The sequence below is a fragment of the Asparagus officinalis genome, chromosome 10 (genome assembly GCF_001876935.1).
Source record: "Asparagus officinalis chromosome 10, Aspof.V1, whole genome shotgun sequence".
NCBI lineage: Eukaryota > Viridiplantae > Streptophyta > Magnoliopsida > Asparagales > Asparagaceae > Asparagus > Asparagus officinalis.
Window position 1 is genome coordinate 5,495,004 of NC_033803.1, and position 16,590 is coordinate 5,511,593.

A 16,590-nucleotide genomic window follows, 5' to 3' on the forward strand; every position below is an offset into this window, starting at 1 on the left:
GAAGCTTCGTTAAGGATGCTGAGGTTCTCGGCTACGCAAAAGGGACAGCCTCTGGCACGGCCCCTGGAGCTCACTTGGCAGTTTACAAGGTTTTGCATGACGATGGAAAAGGTAAAGCAACAGGCTTTAATAGTGACATATTAGCTGGAATAGACAGAGCCATCGCCGACGATGTAGACGTGCTCTCTATGTCTCTTGGCTCGCTCGGCACCCCAATCTATGAGAGCCCTGTGGCGATTGGCTCTTTCGCAGCGGACGGGCCTGCCCAAAAGCCTCCTATTTCGAATTGATGCTCCTATGGATCATGACAGTAAGAGCAAGCACAACGGGCAGGGAAGTAATGGCCAGCTGTCAGGCTGGAACTCCCTGGAGAATCTACGTTCCAGCCTGCCGCCCTTAACAACACACAGCTGCCCCTGGCGTATCCACTTGATAGTCTCAAAACATATGATGCCTCTGCTTGCAATATGGACTTGAGGCGGTTTAACGTCCGAGGAAAAATTGTGATGTGCACTAATTCAATTATCGATGATACTAGCAGGGGATATATAGTCAAGAATTCAGGAGGAGCTGCTATGATAGTAATGAATGGGTTTAATAGTGGAGACTGGACGATTCCCCATTCTCATGTCATTCCTGCCACAAACGTTGGAAATAGGGCGGCAAGAAAGATAGAGACGTATTACAAAAGTACAACAAATCCTACAGCGGCAATTGTTTTCAAAGGCACGCAGTATGGAGTTAGTCCATATCCAGCCGTCGCCACCTTCTCTTCAAGGGGTCCGAGCTTAGCAAATGGAGGTGTCATCAAGCCCGATGTCATCGCACCAGGTGTCAATATTGTAGCAGCTTGGCCATGGGACATTAGTCCTACTCCTACCGGTAAAGCTGCTACATTCAATTTTGAGAGTGGAACCTCAATGGCCACTCCTCATGTCTCTGGCATTGTCGCACTTCTTCAAAAGGCTCTACCATACTTGTCACCAGCTGGAATAAAATCAGCATTGATGACCACTGCTTACACATTAGATCACGATGGAAACCTCATTACAGATCAATATGATTCTAACTACAATGGCCCGGCTAGCGTCTATGCTAGGGGGTCAGGGCACGTTGATCCATTAGCTGCCGTCAATCCGGGACTCATTTATGAACTGTATTCTTACAACTACGTACATTACCTTTGTGGTGCAGGATTTGCTGATTGGCAAATCACAGCTATTGCTCGTGGCTCGGTCCAGTGTGCTCAAGTACTTGCAGTTGCTCCAGAAAATTTGAACTATCCTTCGTTCATAGCCAAACTTGGATATTCCACTCCGGCAGTAACTGTGACCCGAACAGTAACGAATTTGGGTGACCCTGGTTCAGCTTACACAGTTGGAGGTGATGAACCAGTAGGAGTAAATGTATATGTTAATCCCACTAGACTTCAGTTTTCACAGAGAGGTGAGAAGCAAAGTTTTCAAGTGACATTTCGCCTCAAGGGTGCACCATTGAGTGCAGGTCAGGTATCACAGGGACAGTTGTACTGGGACTCAGGTAAGTATCTGGTGAGGAGCCCCATTGCTATTACATTTGTCTGATATTGTACCGATAGTACGTGTTACAAAGCAGAACTGATCTGCTTCCATGTCCTTCTCACTATGTATCAGTTGTATATTCCCATAATGAGTTGTAATGAGAGTTGTATCAAAATCAAATTACTATCGTAAGAGACACGCACACATCTATGTATAGTATCATATTAGGTTTTTTCGACATTTTTATGTCCATGTATCCATACTTTCAATGCCCATATCCCATGTAGTGTCTGTGAAACGTAGTCCATTTGCATCTCCATCTAAGTTAGCCTACCTATTGCCCAATAGCAAATCTCCTTTCGGTAGGAAACATCTCAAAGTGAGCGAGACAAATACAGATTTTAGAGGGGTTCAGAGAAGTGTCCATGTTACCATTAATTGGATAGGAAGGGTTAAAAATACTGCTCGAGGCTTCCCAAAAAGAATTAGAAACTGATGTCTACTAAACATTATATCATAAGCAAACACGGATTCATATATTCCATTGCACCTTTAACAAGATAATTACAAAAAGGTTGCTAATAGGATCATTACTTCATGTTGAAAAAGGAGCTTAATTAAATCACTCATACAGTGCTTTGTAGTAAAGATTGCATGTTCAAGCAAGCTTCGACATGTAACAAAAATGATTATCTATAGCTGAACTATCCATCTTAGTAACTAAAATATTCATTGCAGATAGCTAATGCATATGCATTACTCCATATTCCCCTATTCATTTGGTTCGGGTAAAGAGACGTTCATAACCAAAAGATTGCATATTTGATAAGTCAGGCCAAACATATCTTCAGCATGCAATTTCTTGTTTCCCTAAGCACAGGTAAAATTACATCATGCCTCCTTTGTTTATTGATCATGTAACTAAGATTCTTCATATGCCTGCGTGTGAGAACGAGAGAGGAAACACTATATCGTATATATATATATATATATATATATATATATATATATATATATATATATGATATAGTTAGAACTTATGTCAACTTAAGTGCGACACCAAGTTCTTTGCTCAGCAAAAGTTTCTATCCCACTCACTTTATATATACTAAAAAGTTCCCCTCATATCATGCAAATTGATCCACTACAACATAGACGTGCAGGACTAGAAAAACTTTTGGTGACCCATCCCCTTAAGTTGCACAGTAAGTCTCTCTCTTCTCTCTGCTCGCTCTCGGACTCTCTCTCTCTCTCATCCATCATCTTCTCTCTCTCTCTCTCTATATAATATAATAATATATATATATATTTATATAATATATATAAAATATAAGTATATTATATAGGCGGGGATTGGGGGAATACCCATTGTGATGTGTGTAGTGATGTCCTAGATGTTGGATTTTTATTGGACTCGTCTACTATTGCCTAGGTTGCATTAATAATCCAAAGAGAATCCGAGACATATAACAGCTCACATGTCCTTTTGTGTTCTTATCTCCAGTTGTTAGAGTTCATTGGATTCGGCTATTATTTTCCATGTTGTATTAATAATCCCAAAGCATCCCAAGTGCTTGTTTCTCTTTTTTTCCCCTGAGAGAATAGAATCCAAAGCATTTCTCCAATAATCATTCCATAGCTGACTTCTATGGTATTGTAACCACTAGCGTCCTCAGTGCCTCTTAACTTGTAGTCCTTTTATGTACACTGTTCTGAATCTTTTACCTTATAATTGTTCTTATTCTAATGCATGTTTCTTTTGATGGATATGACACATAATTAACTATCGAAATATAACTTCTCTGAGGTCTCGTTTTACCTCTTTTTCTTCTGATTTTGTGTTGTGAGTACGTGTCTTGCATTCAATACCTGTCAATAGGTGGAACAAAAGAACAAAATAAGGACATACTAACTATTCCAAATTAAGAATCATATTAGAAAGGTATAGGGGGTTACTCCCAACCAAGTAAGGATAATCTAAATTTCTGATTCACTGTTTAAAGATGACTATAGGAAACTTTTAGTTAAAGGAGGTGACAACTCAAGATGTCAAAGGCTTAAGGGCCTTTTGCTACAAAGCCATGGCTGAGAAATTCCATCTAGGAAACCTCGACGGGTAAACAAGAAATGAAGATTGTGTTGATGGAACAAGGTTTTTACAAGGTTTAGAAGGAAATTCGTAAAACCTTAAGAAATAGCAATGATGGGAATTGAGAGGAGATAGTAATAATAACAGTTGGTTAATTCATTTTTTGTGGGCTGATAAGATTATCCATAACAATCGTTGCGTGATTCCCCAGACCCCCACTTCGAACCATCGTTCAGTTCCTGTGAACCGATTTCTAATACATTTGCTAACCTATTCCCTCCGATACACAAAGCGGTTCCCCAAAATTAACGTACCACTTACAAGTGTGCTAGATGCAAAGTCTCCTTGAGTGTACATGCGCAAGACGCAATACAATGTATGCAATTAACTGAAGGGAGACACACAATAGAGTATATGAGCCGATGACTTTAATAAAACTAAACATATATGTTAACTAAATGTAAAACGAAGCCATGATCCTAAAACGAGCTCTGTGGAAAAAAAAAAGAACAAAGAAACAAACTCCAAGTATTTTGTATGAAAAAAATATTAAAATTCATAATTAGCTTTCTAGTTTTCTACTATATACTTTAGAAAACTTTAAGCACACTCGAAAAAAATTTGCAACGTACCACTAACCGAATTTGCATACCAAAGCAAGCTACCCCTTAATGAATCCAAATTTCCTAAGTGGCGAATTGCGTACCTAAATTCATACTGTGACCCGCTATGTACCGCATACTGTGTAACTATGTGCATAACATTATGGTCAAGGAGTTGCTTGCAGATTTATGGTCAAAACTAGCAAAGTGACATGATAGAACCAATTAGGAGCATTGTACACCTAAATAAGAAAATATGTGAGCTCCAGAGGGTACAAGGTGGTGTTCTTCAACAAAGTTATCAACAAACTCTTCAATGTCTTCAACAAAGAAGATAGTGCTTGATACTTCATCATCTAGTTTATGAACATCCCTTAGGGAAGGAGATCCTCATAGGCTCATAGTTCATCAAAGAAATTGGTAGTTTTATTTGGCGTGACAAATAAGATTATTTCTGGGAGAATAATTTTTGACAAGATTCATATGGTGTCAAAACTAAACAAAAAGTATAGAATACTCTAATAAAGATTATCAATACAAGGAATTGCAGTAATTTTGTGTAGTCTCTTACATTGTCATTAACAAATCATAGTTCATGGAATCATCAATCATTGTGGCGCCATTTCTACAAAAATGAAAGTAACCCCAAAATAATAATTCACATTAACATTGTATTACAAGAGTTTCACAATAAGACAGGGCTTTTTGTGCAATTTATCCTATAAATAATTATCTTTGTATATAATTTTGTCGTATTCCTATTATATCATACCCATGGCCATATCCCACCTGTATCCCAAATTCATTTCGTTGGTTAGCAGGCTAGTACTCGCCATATTTCATTAAGCACATCCAAACTTTGAATGGAAGCAATTGGATTAAAGATAATAGAATCTGTTTACAATGGTGAAAGGAGTTTCCACAAATGGAAACCAGTTTGGTCTTACTAGATTGTGAGCCTGCTGATTATAGGTTTGAAGACTAAATCATAAAATATGCAAATTTCTAGCAGAATGTTTTCTTATATAAAACCACACATCATTTTACCAAAAACATCTGTTCATAAATAAATTTGTCTAGAGAAAGATTAACAAGAAAAGAAATACTAAAGATTTACTAGAGACCTACTAATTATGAAACCGTTGATCTGGTTCCGTGAAGCTAAACCATGATCCTGTTCCATAATGCCCCCTCTTTTGTTTGCTAAGGTCTGGATTCTGATCTTGAATTGCATCAAACACCTGTATATCACCGTAAACAATGGCATGAAAATTTTCTAACCTAAAACAAAAGGGAATAAAAAAAAATTAAGGGGGATGTATGCACCAAAATGTACAGGATTTACCTTCATCGGTAGTCACCTCCAGCAAGTAAGCCTCTCTAATCGGCGTCAGTAAACTCAATGATTTAGTCATACTTCCCAAACTGCAATTAAGAAACTCCAGTTCAGCATATGAAAAAGAAAAAGGCTTGTCAACAAGTAAATGATTGAGATAATTAAGTGAATGTGGTAACACCTCCTATGCGAAAAGAACAATGCAAGAGATGACATTCTATGAGAGATGCACCCACAAAGAGGCAACGAAAATACATAATAAATTATTAAGAACCGGAGAATTGTTTAGAACCTATTGGTACTGCCTCATATAAAGAAACCGTATAGATTTGTATATTGAGGTTCGATTTAAGGAAGTAAACCAGGCCATTGGTTACAAATCAAGGTCAGACTATCAACAGTTGGAATGCTTTAGGTATTGTTTTTGCATACATATGACTAATGATAAAAGCAATTTGGTTGTGTGTTTCCCTAACATGAACTGGGGGGAATACTCCACTAAGCGTAACTTTTTGACCAGTTTTCCATTCACACGTTTTTAAGTTTACATTCAAGAACAAGCTCGTTTATACCCCAAACCCAAGCCCTCTTTGTCTCCAAGGGTAAAATGCCATGCTAGACAAGTTTAAAGTCTAACAGGCCCCTAAACTTTGCACAACTTTTTTATAAAGCCCTTAAACTTTTGTTTAAATGAATTAAGCCCCTACGCTTTACCAAACTTTTCTATGAAGACCTCAAACTCTTATTTCAATCTATTTAGGCCCTAGAGTTTTTGCTTTCATCCTATTTAGCCCTGATAGTGGTTTTAAACCTCAAACACCACCCGAATACATGTTTCAGTTAGGGTATAATTGGAATATCGTAAAAAAGAATGACAGGACAACATGTTTCAGTTAGGGTATAATTGGAATATCGTAAAGAAGAATGACAGGACAAAGTCTTACAATTTGAGCATTGATCTACCTGCTATTTGTTTATAGTTTAAATTTTTTTACTACCCAGTATGCAAGTTTTGTAGTGTACATATAATAAAAAAAATCAAATCTTTGTGATGTAATTATAATCAAGATATAAGGATGTAGTAAAAAATATTGATTGAAATAACAAACAGCGTGCCATTGAATTATAATGGAGTTTTTTTCTTTAGCCAAACATTGAGGAGGGGACTATTTTTTTCCCCTTTAACTAACCTAAAAATATTTTTAGTTATATGAAATTAGGGGTTTTTGTTTATTAACCCAAAGTTTTACTTTGACTTATTTTTAAACTCATCTACTTTCAAAATCGCTCATACACCCAATAGATCTCCACCCACTTATTTTTAAACCCATCTACTTTCAAAATCGCTCATACACCCAATAGATCTCCACCCACTTATTTTTAAACCCAAGTACCATATTTTAGTGTTTATGTATACATTATCCCTTTAAAGAGTTACAACTTCTCAAAAATACCCTTCTTTGATCTCAAAACAACCAGCTCCATGGCTGCTCGCAAGCAATCTCTTTGCTTCGTCACTCAACTAAACGAATCCATATTCTCTCTCTGCTAGGATCACCGCTGTTGCTGCCAACACCGACTCGTTACTTTGTCTTTGAAAATTTGTCCCCCATTCACTCCTCTTCTTGCTCCCTATTTGATCCACTTGTTTCTGGTTACTTCTTGGTCCATCGTGTGATTAAGTATGGTTCTTGGCGATCGATTTTTGCATTCAGTTAAGAAAATCTTATTATCCTTTGTGCATAACAATTTTGCTTATATATATCTAAGTTTTGGTGACAAGGTTGATGTATGAAAGGTGTTTGATGGAATGACAAGAGCAATATAGTTATTTGGACCACAATGATTAGCAGTGTCGGGGTTGGTTGAGGAGGCAATGGAGGTGTTTGATGAAATGTCCAAGAGAAGTTCGATTTTGTGGAATGTGATGATTGAGGATTATGTGCATATAGAATATTTGAGAGGGTCGATAGAATTGTATTCTGATTGTACATACTATATATCTTTGTGAGGTATTGATATATGGTGATTTAGTTAGAGTTTCATTTTTAATTTCTTGAACAAATGGTTGATGCTATTGTTATTTTTAGAGCTTTGTGCACCAAGGTACGCACGGGTTATCATGTACATATGTTGGTTTCATCAACAAAAATACTTGCTTACTGACATGTGCAAAACTTACACCTAATGTGCGATGATTGTATTTTATTTATACATCTTCATTGTTAGTCAAAAAGGGAGGGCTCAACTTTCAAGCACCAAAAGCATTCGGTGCAATGAAAAGTCCAACTTTCTTGTCACCGAATGCCCTTGGTGTAATGAATGACAAAAAGAAGAAAAACTTTGTTGAAAAGAAGGAAATCTTTGTTGAAAAAGCTTGTCAAACCCAACAACCCAAAAATTGAGTGAGGCTTCTGTATAAAGTACTCTTGTGTGTGCTTTTGAAGGAATCAGAAGTGAGAGAGGAAGTGTGAAGTGTGAAGTGTGAGTGAAAAGAAAGGCTCAGATAAAGGCCTTAGTGAGAGAAAATTGAGAGCAATTTTCAGAGTGATTTTGGGTTGTGAGATTTCTTATAAACACTTGTAAAAAAAATTTCCTCTTAGTGAAAGATCTGCAACAGCCTGTGAACGTAGGCAATTTTGTGTCGAACCATGTTAAATTTGTGTATTATTATTCCGTATTTATTTCGCTTTCTCGTAAATCTGGTTATAGGAGAATTTACGTAATTTCTCAACAACTGGCATCAGAGCTCTGGTTGTGATGTCTGTCAATTTTTTGCGACATTACTATTCATGTAAATAGTGAATTTTGTGAATAGTAAAATTTTATCGGCGATACTGGTTCGTCGACAACAGTGTTCTAATACACGGTAATTTGTAGAAACAGTCAGAAACGATCCAGAGGGTACCAGATTCTAGTGGGAGTAATGGCTGCAAACAAGAGAAATGTGAAAATTAAAAAGTTTGATAGTGCGGACTTCAGCTTTTGGAAGATGCAGATTGAAGATTATCTATACCAGAAGAAATTGTATCAACCTCTCTCAAAAAGTAAACCAGATGACATGAAGGATGAAGAGTGGGCTCTTCTCGACAGCAAGCCCTTAGAGTTATCCGATTGATGTTATCCCGCAACGTTGTTTTCAACATAGCAAAGAAAAATACCACGACGGGTCTTATGACGACTCTCTGCAGCATGTATGAGAAGCCCTCTGTCTCAAACAAAATTCACTTGATGAGGCAGCTGATCAATTTGCGGATGACAGAAGGCGCATCGGTAGCTCAACATCTCAATGAACTCAATACAGTCACAACCCAGTTGAGTTCAGTTGGAATTGAGTTTGATGAAAAAGTACGAGCATTGATACTTTTGTTTTCTCTACCAAAAAAGTTGGAATGCTACTATCATAGCTGTGAGTAGCTCGTCGAGAAGAAATAAGTTAAAATTTGATGATGTTTGTGATCTGGTTCTCAGTGAAGAAATTCGGCGGAAGGAATCAGATGAAACATCAACCTCCTCAGCCTTACACACTGAGTCTAGGGGGAGAACTTCAAAAGAAAGTTTAAATCGTGGCAGATCAAAATCTAGATGGAGAAAATCTAGATTGGAAAAGAAAGATTTCAACTGCTATAATTGTGACAAGAATGATCATTTCAAGAGGAAGTGTCGGACACCGAAAAAAAATACCGACGCACAGGAGTCTGATAACGTGACTGAAGAATGAGATGATGTTATGATTCTAAGCGTCAACAGTCCGATTGAATCATGAATTCTTGATTCAGGGGCAACCTTCCATGCCACCTTATGCTAAGAAATCATGGAGAACTACGTCAGTGGTAATTTCGGAAAGGTACATCTAGCAGATGATGAAACCTTGAAGATCGTTGGTAAGAGAGACATCCGATTAAAATTATCAAATCAGACCACATGGAAGCTGCAATGAGACATATTTCTAGCCTTAAAAGGAATTTGATCTTTGTGGGACAGCTTGATGGAGAGGGTTACTGTACAACCTTCTCAAGTCATGAATAGAAGATTACCAAAGAAGCACTCGTCATTGCTCTAGGTAAGAAAACTGGTACTCTCTATGTAACCTCTAACTTAGAGAATGTTATTACAGTAACAAATACAGATGAAAAATTAAACCTATGGCACCAAATGTTTGACCATATGAGCGAGAAAGGGATGAAGACACTTCTGTCAAAAGGGAAGCTACCGGATCTGAAGAATATAGATGTCGGCCTATGCGAGAATTGCATCTTTGATAAACAGAAGAAAGCTAGTTTTGCAAAGATTGGCAAGACATCCAAAGAAGAAAAGTTAGAGTTGGTTCATACCGACGTATGGGGGCCATCTTCAGTTCCATCTCTTGCAGGCTCACTGTACTATGTCACATTTATTGATGATTCTACAAGGAATGTGTGGATCTATTTTCTGAAGAAGAAATCAAAAATCTTTGATACCTTCAGAAAATGGAAGGCCATGGTGGAAAATAAAACTTGTTTGAAGATAAAGCGGTTGAGGTCAGATAATGGAGGAGAATACAAAGACAATAGATTCAAAGAATTTTGCGCAAACAACGGGATCAAGTTAGAGAAAACAGTTCCCGTGACACCACAGCAAAATGGCGTAGCAGAACGCATGAACAGAACTTTGAATGAACGTGCCAGAAACATGAGTATACATGCTGACTTGCCCAATTTTCTATGGGCTAAAGCTATCAATATCGCAGCCTACTTAATCAACCGTGGGCCATCAGTTCCCTTAGACGATGGAATACCATAAGAAGCTTGAAGCAGAAAAGAGGTAAACCTTTCGTATTTAAGAGTTTTTTGTCGTGTCTCTTATGTACACATAGATTCTTCTGAAAGAAGTAAACTTGATGACAAATCTAACAAATATGTTTTTGTTGGTTATGGTGGTGATGAGTTTGATTACCGGTTTTGGGATTATGAAAATCGAAAGATCATTAGAAGCAGAGATGTCATATTCAATGAGAATGTGATGTACAAAGACAGATCAACTGCAAAATTAAGTAACTCCAGTACAAAAGCTGAAATAAAAGAATTTGCTGAAGTTGAGGTGATTTCTGAAAATGATGTTCAGACTAGTCCTAAAGAAGTTCAAGAAAAACCAAGCACGTCAGAAGTAAGACGCTCCTCCAGAATTTCTAAGTCAATCCAGCGTTATTCGTCTTATTTGCACTACTTGTTGCTGACTAACAGTGGTGAACCGGAGTGTTATAATAAAGCAATGCAGGTGGAGGATTTAGTCAAGTGGGAGTCTGTTATGCAAGATGAGATGAACTCGCTTATGTCAAATCAAACGTGGGACTTAGCTGAATTACCACCAGGTAAGAAAGCTCTTCATAACAAATGGATTTACAGGATCAAAGAAGAGCATGATGGGAACAAGCGCTACAATACAAGATTGGTTATCAAAGGCTTTCAGCAAAAGGAATGTATTGGCTATAATAAAATTTTCTCTCCGGTCGCAAAACTGACTACAGTCAAACTAGTGTTAAAAATTATAGTTGTTGTGAATTTACATCTTGAGCAGTTAGATATAAAAACAGTTTTCTTTCATGGTGATTTGGATGAGGAGATCTATATAAAGCAACCATAAGGCTTCATAAAGGCAGGCAAGAAAAATCTAGTATGTCATTTGAAGAAGAGCTTGTATGGATTAAAACAAGCTCCCAAGTAGTGGTACAAGAAGTTTGACAGCTTTATGAGCAGCAACGATTTTACTAGATGCTAAGCAGATCATTGTTGCTATCTCAAGAGGTTTGACAATAACTTTATTATTTTATTGTTATACGTTGATGACATGCTCGTTGCAGGGTCAGATCTGTAAGAGATTATAAATTTGAAGTAAAAATTATCAAAGTATTTCGTAATGAAAGATCTTAGCGCTGCAAAGCAGATTCTTAAAATAAGGATCAAGAGAGACACGAAGTCTGAGACATTGATATTATCACAGGCTAAGTACATCAACAAAGTATTCTCCAGGTTCAATATGCAATATGCTAAACCAGTGAGTACACCTTTAGGTGTTCATTTCAGGCTTTCTAAAGAGTAGTCACCAAAGACAGAGGAAGATCGTGCACACATGGCAAAGGTTCTGTACGCCTCACCAATTGGAATTCTAATGTATGTTATGGTTTGTACAAGATCAGATATTGCTTAAGAAGTGGGAGCTGTTAGCAGGTACATAAATAATTCGGACAAGGTATATTGAGAAGTAGTCAAATGAATCCTCAGATATCTACGGAGCACCACAGGTAAAACACTTTGTTTCAAAAGTGGAGATACAATACTAACAGGTTATGTGGATGCTGATTTAGCTGGAAATGTTGATATCAAAATGAGTACTACATGGTATGTCTATACTCTAAGAGGTACTACAGTAAGTTGAGTTTCTCAACTGCAAAAGATAGTTACTCTCTCCACAACTGAAGCAGAATATGTCGCTGTTACAAAGCCAGCAAGGAAATGGTTTGGTTTCAAAATTTCTTAGATGAATTAGGCAAGAAACAAGAAGATAATGTCTTATATTGTGACAGTCAAAGTGTTATTCATCTAGCGAAGAATCCGTCTTTTCATTCCAGAATGAAGCACATACAGGTGCAGTATCATTTTATCCGGTTACTTTTGAAAGATAAAATTTTAAAACTTAAAAAGATCAGTGGAGCTCAAAATCCGGTAGACATGCTGACAAAGACGGTGACTACTAACAAACTGAAATTGTGTTCAGCTTCAGTTAGCCTGCAATAGTATCAAGACCGAGGAAGAGCTGTTGCATATATCAAGATGTGAAGACAGATTAAAATCAGCCTTCAAGTAAGAGATTGTTAGTCAAAAAGAGAGTGCTCAACTTTCACGCACTAAAAGCATTCGGTGTAATGAAAAGTCCATCTTTCTTGTCACCGAATGCTTTCGGTGCAATGAATGACAAAAAGAAGAAAAAGTTTGTTGAAAAGAATGAAAGCTTTGTTGAAAAAGCTTGTCAAACCCAACAACCCAAAAATTGAGTGAGGCATCTATGTAAAGTACTCTTGTGTGTGCTTTTGAAGGAATCAGAAGTGAGAGAGGAAGTGTGAAGTGTGAAGCGTGAGTGAAAAGAAAGGCTCAGAGAAAGGCCTTAGTGAGAGAAAATTGAGAGCAATTTTCAGAGTGATTTTGGGTTGTGAGATTCCTTGTAAACACTTGTAAAATTTTCTCCCATTAGTGAAAAATATGCATCAGCACGTAGACGTAGGTAACTTTGTGCCGAACTACGTTAAATTTGCGTGTCTTATTATTCCGTATTTATTTTGTTTTCTCGTAAATCTGGTTATAAGGAAATTTGCGTAATTTCCCAACACAAATTAGTTTTTTTAGCAACGTAAATGTGTGAAGATGTATAATATGTGTTGTTTGATCAATTCTTCATGTAACCCACAGGTCCACTCTCACTTTTTTAAATTTTGGGAAAGTATAGCTCTTTATAATAAAGTGTAATACCTTATGATGAAAGTATAGCTCTTTACACTAAACGATAGCACTTTATGGTCATAGTATAGCTCTTTATGGATAAAGTATAGTTCTTTATGATTTTTGAAAATGTTGATACTTAGGGGTTGTTTGGTTCAATTTCTACAAATTATAGAAAATATTTTCTACCCAAAATATGGTTTCCTTGTATTTCTTAAAAAAAATTATAGGAAAATGTTTGAGAAGTCAAAAAGTACTAATTTTTTATTTTTTAATACTTTGCTTGTTTGGTTCAAAACAAAAAAATTGGCTCATAACTTTATAGAAATAACAACTTTTTCTTTTCTTTTGTTTGGTTGGATGTCACTTTATAAAAAATAGCTCACTTTATAGAAAATAGCTTACTTTACAGAAATCGCATGGAAGGGTATTGATGTACTTAATTATTTTTTAATATATGCGTCAGATTTCTGGGTGATTTCCGCCCACTTTGAGTGAAAATTGATTTCTATAAAATAGGATATTTTTTGTACTTTACAGAAAATATTTCTGTAAATTTTTGAACCAAACACAGTTTACGAAAATCTACAGAAAATTTTTACTTATAGAAATGTCATTAGCAGTCCTTTTAAGAAAACTTTTCTATAAAATTGTGGAAAAAATCAAATCAGTTTTTTCTGAGCAATGTAAATGTGTGAGGATGTATAATGTGTTGTTTGATCAATTCTTCATGTAACCCATAGGTCTATTCTCACTTTTTCAAATTTTGGAAAAGTATAGCTCTTTATAATAAAGTGTAGCACCTTAAGATAAAAATATAGCTTTTTATGCTAAAGGATAGCTCTTTATGGTTATATTATAGCTTTTTATGGTCTCTGAAAATTCTGATACTTAGTGGAATAAATCAAATCAGTTTTTTCTGAGTAAGGTAAAGGTGTGAAGATGTATAAGATTTGTTGTTTGATCAATTGTTCATGTAACCCACAAGTCCACTCTCACTTTTTTAATTTTTGGGAAAGTATAGCTCTTTATAATAAAGTGTAGCATCTTATGATGAAAGTATAGCTCTTTACGTTAATGTATAGCTCTTTGTGGTCATATTATAGCTCTTTATGGTCATAGTATAGCTCTTTACGCTAATGTATAGCTCTTTGTGGTCATAGTATAGCTCTTTATGAATAAAGTATAGCTTTTTATGATCTCTGAAAATTCTGATACATAGTGAAACAAATCAGTTAGGTTTAAAATAAGTGGGTGGAGATCTATAAAGAGCTATAATTTAATCATAAAGAGCTATATTGTGGCTATAAAGAGCTTTACGTTAGCGTGAAGAGCTATACTTTCATCATAAGGTGCTACACTTTATTATAAAGAGCTATACTCTCTAATTTGGAAAAGTGTGAGTGGACCTGTGGGTTACATGAACTGATGATGAACAATTAATCAAACAATACATATTATACATCTTCACACTTTTACATTGCTCAGAAAAAACTGATTTAATGTATTCCACTAAGCATTAGAATTTTCAGAGACCATAAAGAACTATACTTTATCCATAAAGAGCTATACTATGGCCATAAAAAGCTATACTTTAGTATAAAGAGTTATACTTTCATCATAATGTGCTACACTTTATTACAAAGAACTATACTTTTCTAAAATTTCAAAAAGTGAGAGTAGACATGTGGGTTACATGAAGAATTGATCAAACAACATATTATACATCTTCACACATTTACATTGCTCAGAAAAAACTAATTTGAAGATGTATAAATAAAATACAATCATCGTACATTAGGTGTAAGTTTTGAACATGTCAGTAAGCAAGTATTTGCATTGATGAAACCACCAACATATGTACATGATAACCCGTACATACCTTGGTGTGAAAAGCTCTAAAAATGGCAATAGCATCAACCATTTGTTCAATAAATTAAAAATAAAACTCTAACTAGAATGGAAGTAGATGGATTTAAAAATAAGTCAAAGTAAAACTTTGGGTTAATAAACAAAAACCCCATGAAATTATATTGGGCATGACAGTATTCACTTCCCTAAAAAAAATAAATACAATAAGACCATTATACCCTTTTATAGTTATGTTGAACCATCATAGGGGCTGAATAGAATGGAAGTACGAACTTTAGGAGCTAAATAGAATGAAAGTACAAACTTTAGGGGCTTAATAGACTGAAACAAGAGTTTCAGGGCTTCATAGAGAAGCTGGACAAAGTTTAAGGGCTTAATAGATTAAGAGGGCTTTATAGAAAAATTGGTTAGGCTTATCAGACTCTGAGCTCCGTGCTGGACAAATGACTAGCTCACGAAGGGTTAAGAAATTGGAAAGTAAACTAATAACGGAAATAATTTGGAGTAAATCGAAATTTCAACAATTAAGGAAATAATGTAAATATTTCTATAAAAAACCAAAAAAAAAAAAACAAAGGAAACACACATCAGCAATCAATGCAGACAAAATTCCACAACAAACCCTAAAGATCGCATCACCACATTCAAAATCAACTAGTTCCATTATACAAATAAAAAATTGCATTCAACTACAATAACAAAAAAGGAAATTTTTTTTTTTAATTGAGATTCTTACTGTTCTCTTTCATCAAAGGCGGATCTTGAACATGGTCGGGTTTGGATAGAGGATCCGCAACCCGATGCCGGAGAGGAGAGAGCTTTGGGCATTGGATTGGCGGATCTTGAGGAGAAGGAAAGGACCCGTTAGATGCGATGAGAGAGAAACGGAGGGGGTAAAGAGGAAGAAAGATTACTTTATCGGATAATTTTGCACTTTGATACTGTAACGTTGTCATATTTTTCTAATTTTGATGCCACAAGTTTTATTTTTGATCGTTTAAAATGGAACAGACTTCTGTTTTAAGTCGGATAATTTGCACTTTGCTGTCATATTTTTTTTTTAATTTCGATGCCACAAATTTTATTTTTGATTGTTTAAGATGCAACAAACTTTCGTTTTAAGTTGGATAATTTGCACTTTGATCTCATAAGTTTAATGCCACAAAGAAAGGTTTGGGACATTAAATAATCAAAGTGTTAAAAATTGCATATTAGTCCCTTACGTCATCCTAAGTTGTCAAATAATCCCTTGAACCTTGGTGTTTGTTTATTAGTCCCTCAAATCTTTAATTTTCTTACAAATCTGTCCCACTGTTAGCAATTCTATTAATTTATCTAACTCTAGTTAGATTAAGCTTTAATCCAACAGCTTTACCCTAGTGTCCTTAAGTTTTCCACATAGGGTGTTCTCTAACACTAGTTGAGAATATAACCACTGAATAAAAGCTATGGGTTGGATTTGAAAAAGTTGGTGGGTTGGGGTTTTAGTTGGAGCAGGTTGCGTGTATAAACCCGTTATGAAATGAGTTTGTAATGTTTTAAGTGATAAGAGTATAATAGGAAAACCATCTAGTTCATTTAAAGTTAACCGATGTTCACTCTCATAAATAACGTCACCTAACAAGAGTATTGAATTTACGAAAAATTTGCAGATTTGAAGGACTAATAAGCAAATATTGAGATTTGAGATATTATTTAT

The 16,590-nt window shown here is 35.8% G+C and overlaps 1 protein-coding gene across 4 annotated transcripts in view; it reads right to left on the reverse strand.

Annotated features, from left to right (window-relative positions):
• The window catches only part of LOC109826177, a 22,198-nt gene extending 6,353 nt beyond the window's left edge, over window positions 1-15,845 (reverse strand). Inside the window, exons 1-4 of one of the 4 annotated variants that reach the window (XR_002243218.1) lie at window positions 15,628-15,833; window positions 5,557-5,636; window positions 5,336-5,452; window positions 3,340-3,389 (exon numbers count right to left, since the gene is read on the reverse strand). Coding sequence is in view for 1 of the 4 variants with exons in the window: in XM_020393170.1 (XP_020248759.1) it covers window positions 3,340-3,389; window positions 5,340-5,452; window positions 15,628-15,719 (255 nt within the window). In the remaining 3 variants the exon portion in view is untranslated. Of the gene's footprint in view, window positions 1-3,339; window positions 3,390-5,335; window positions 5,453-5,556; window positions 5,637-15,627 lie in introns of all 4 variants that reach the window. The other 3 variants (XR_002243217.1, XR_002243219.1, XM_020393170.1) reach the window with 3 other exon arrangements.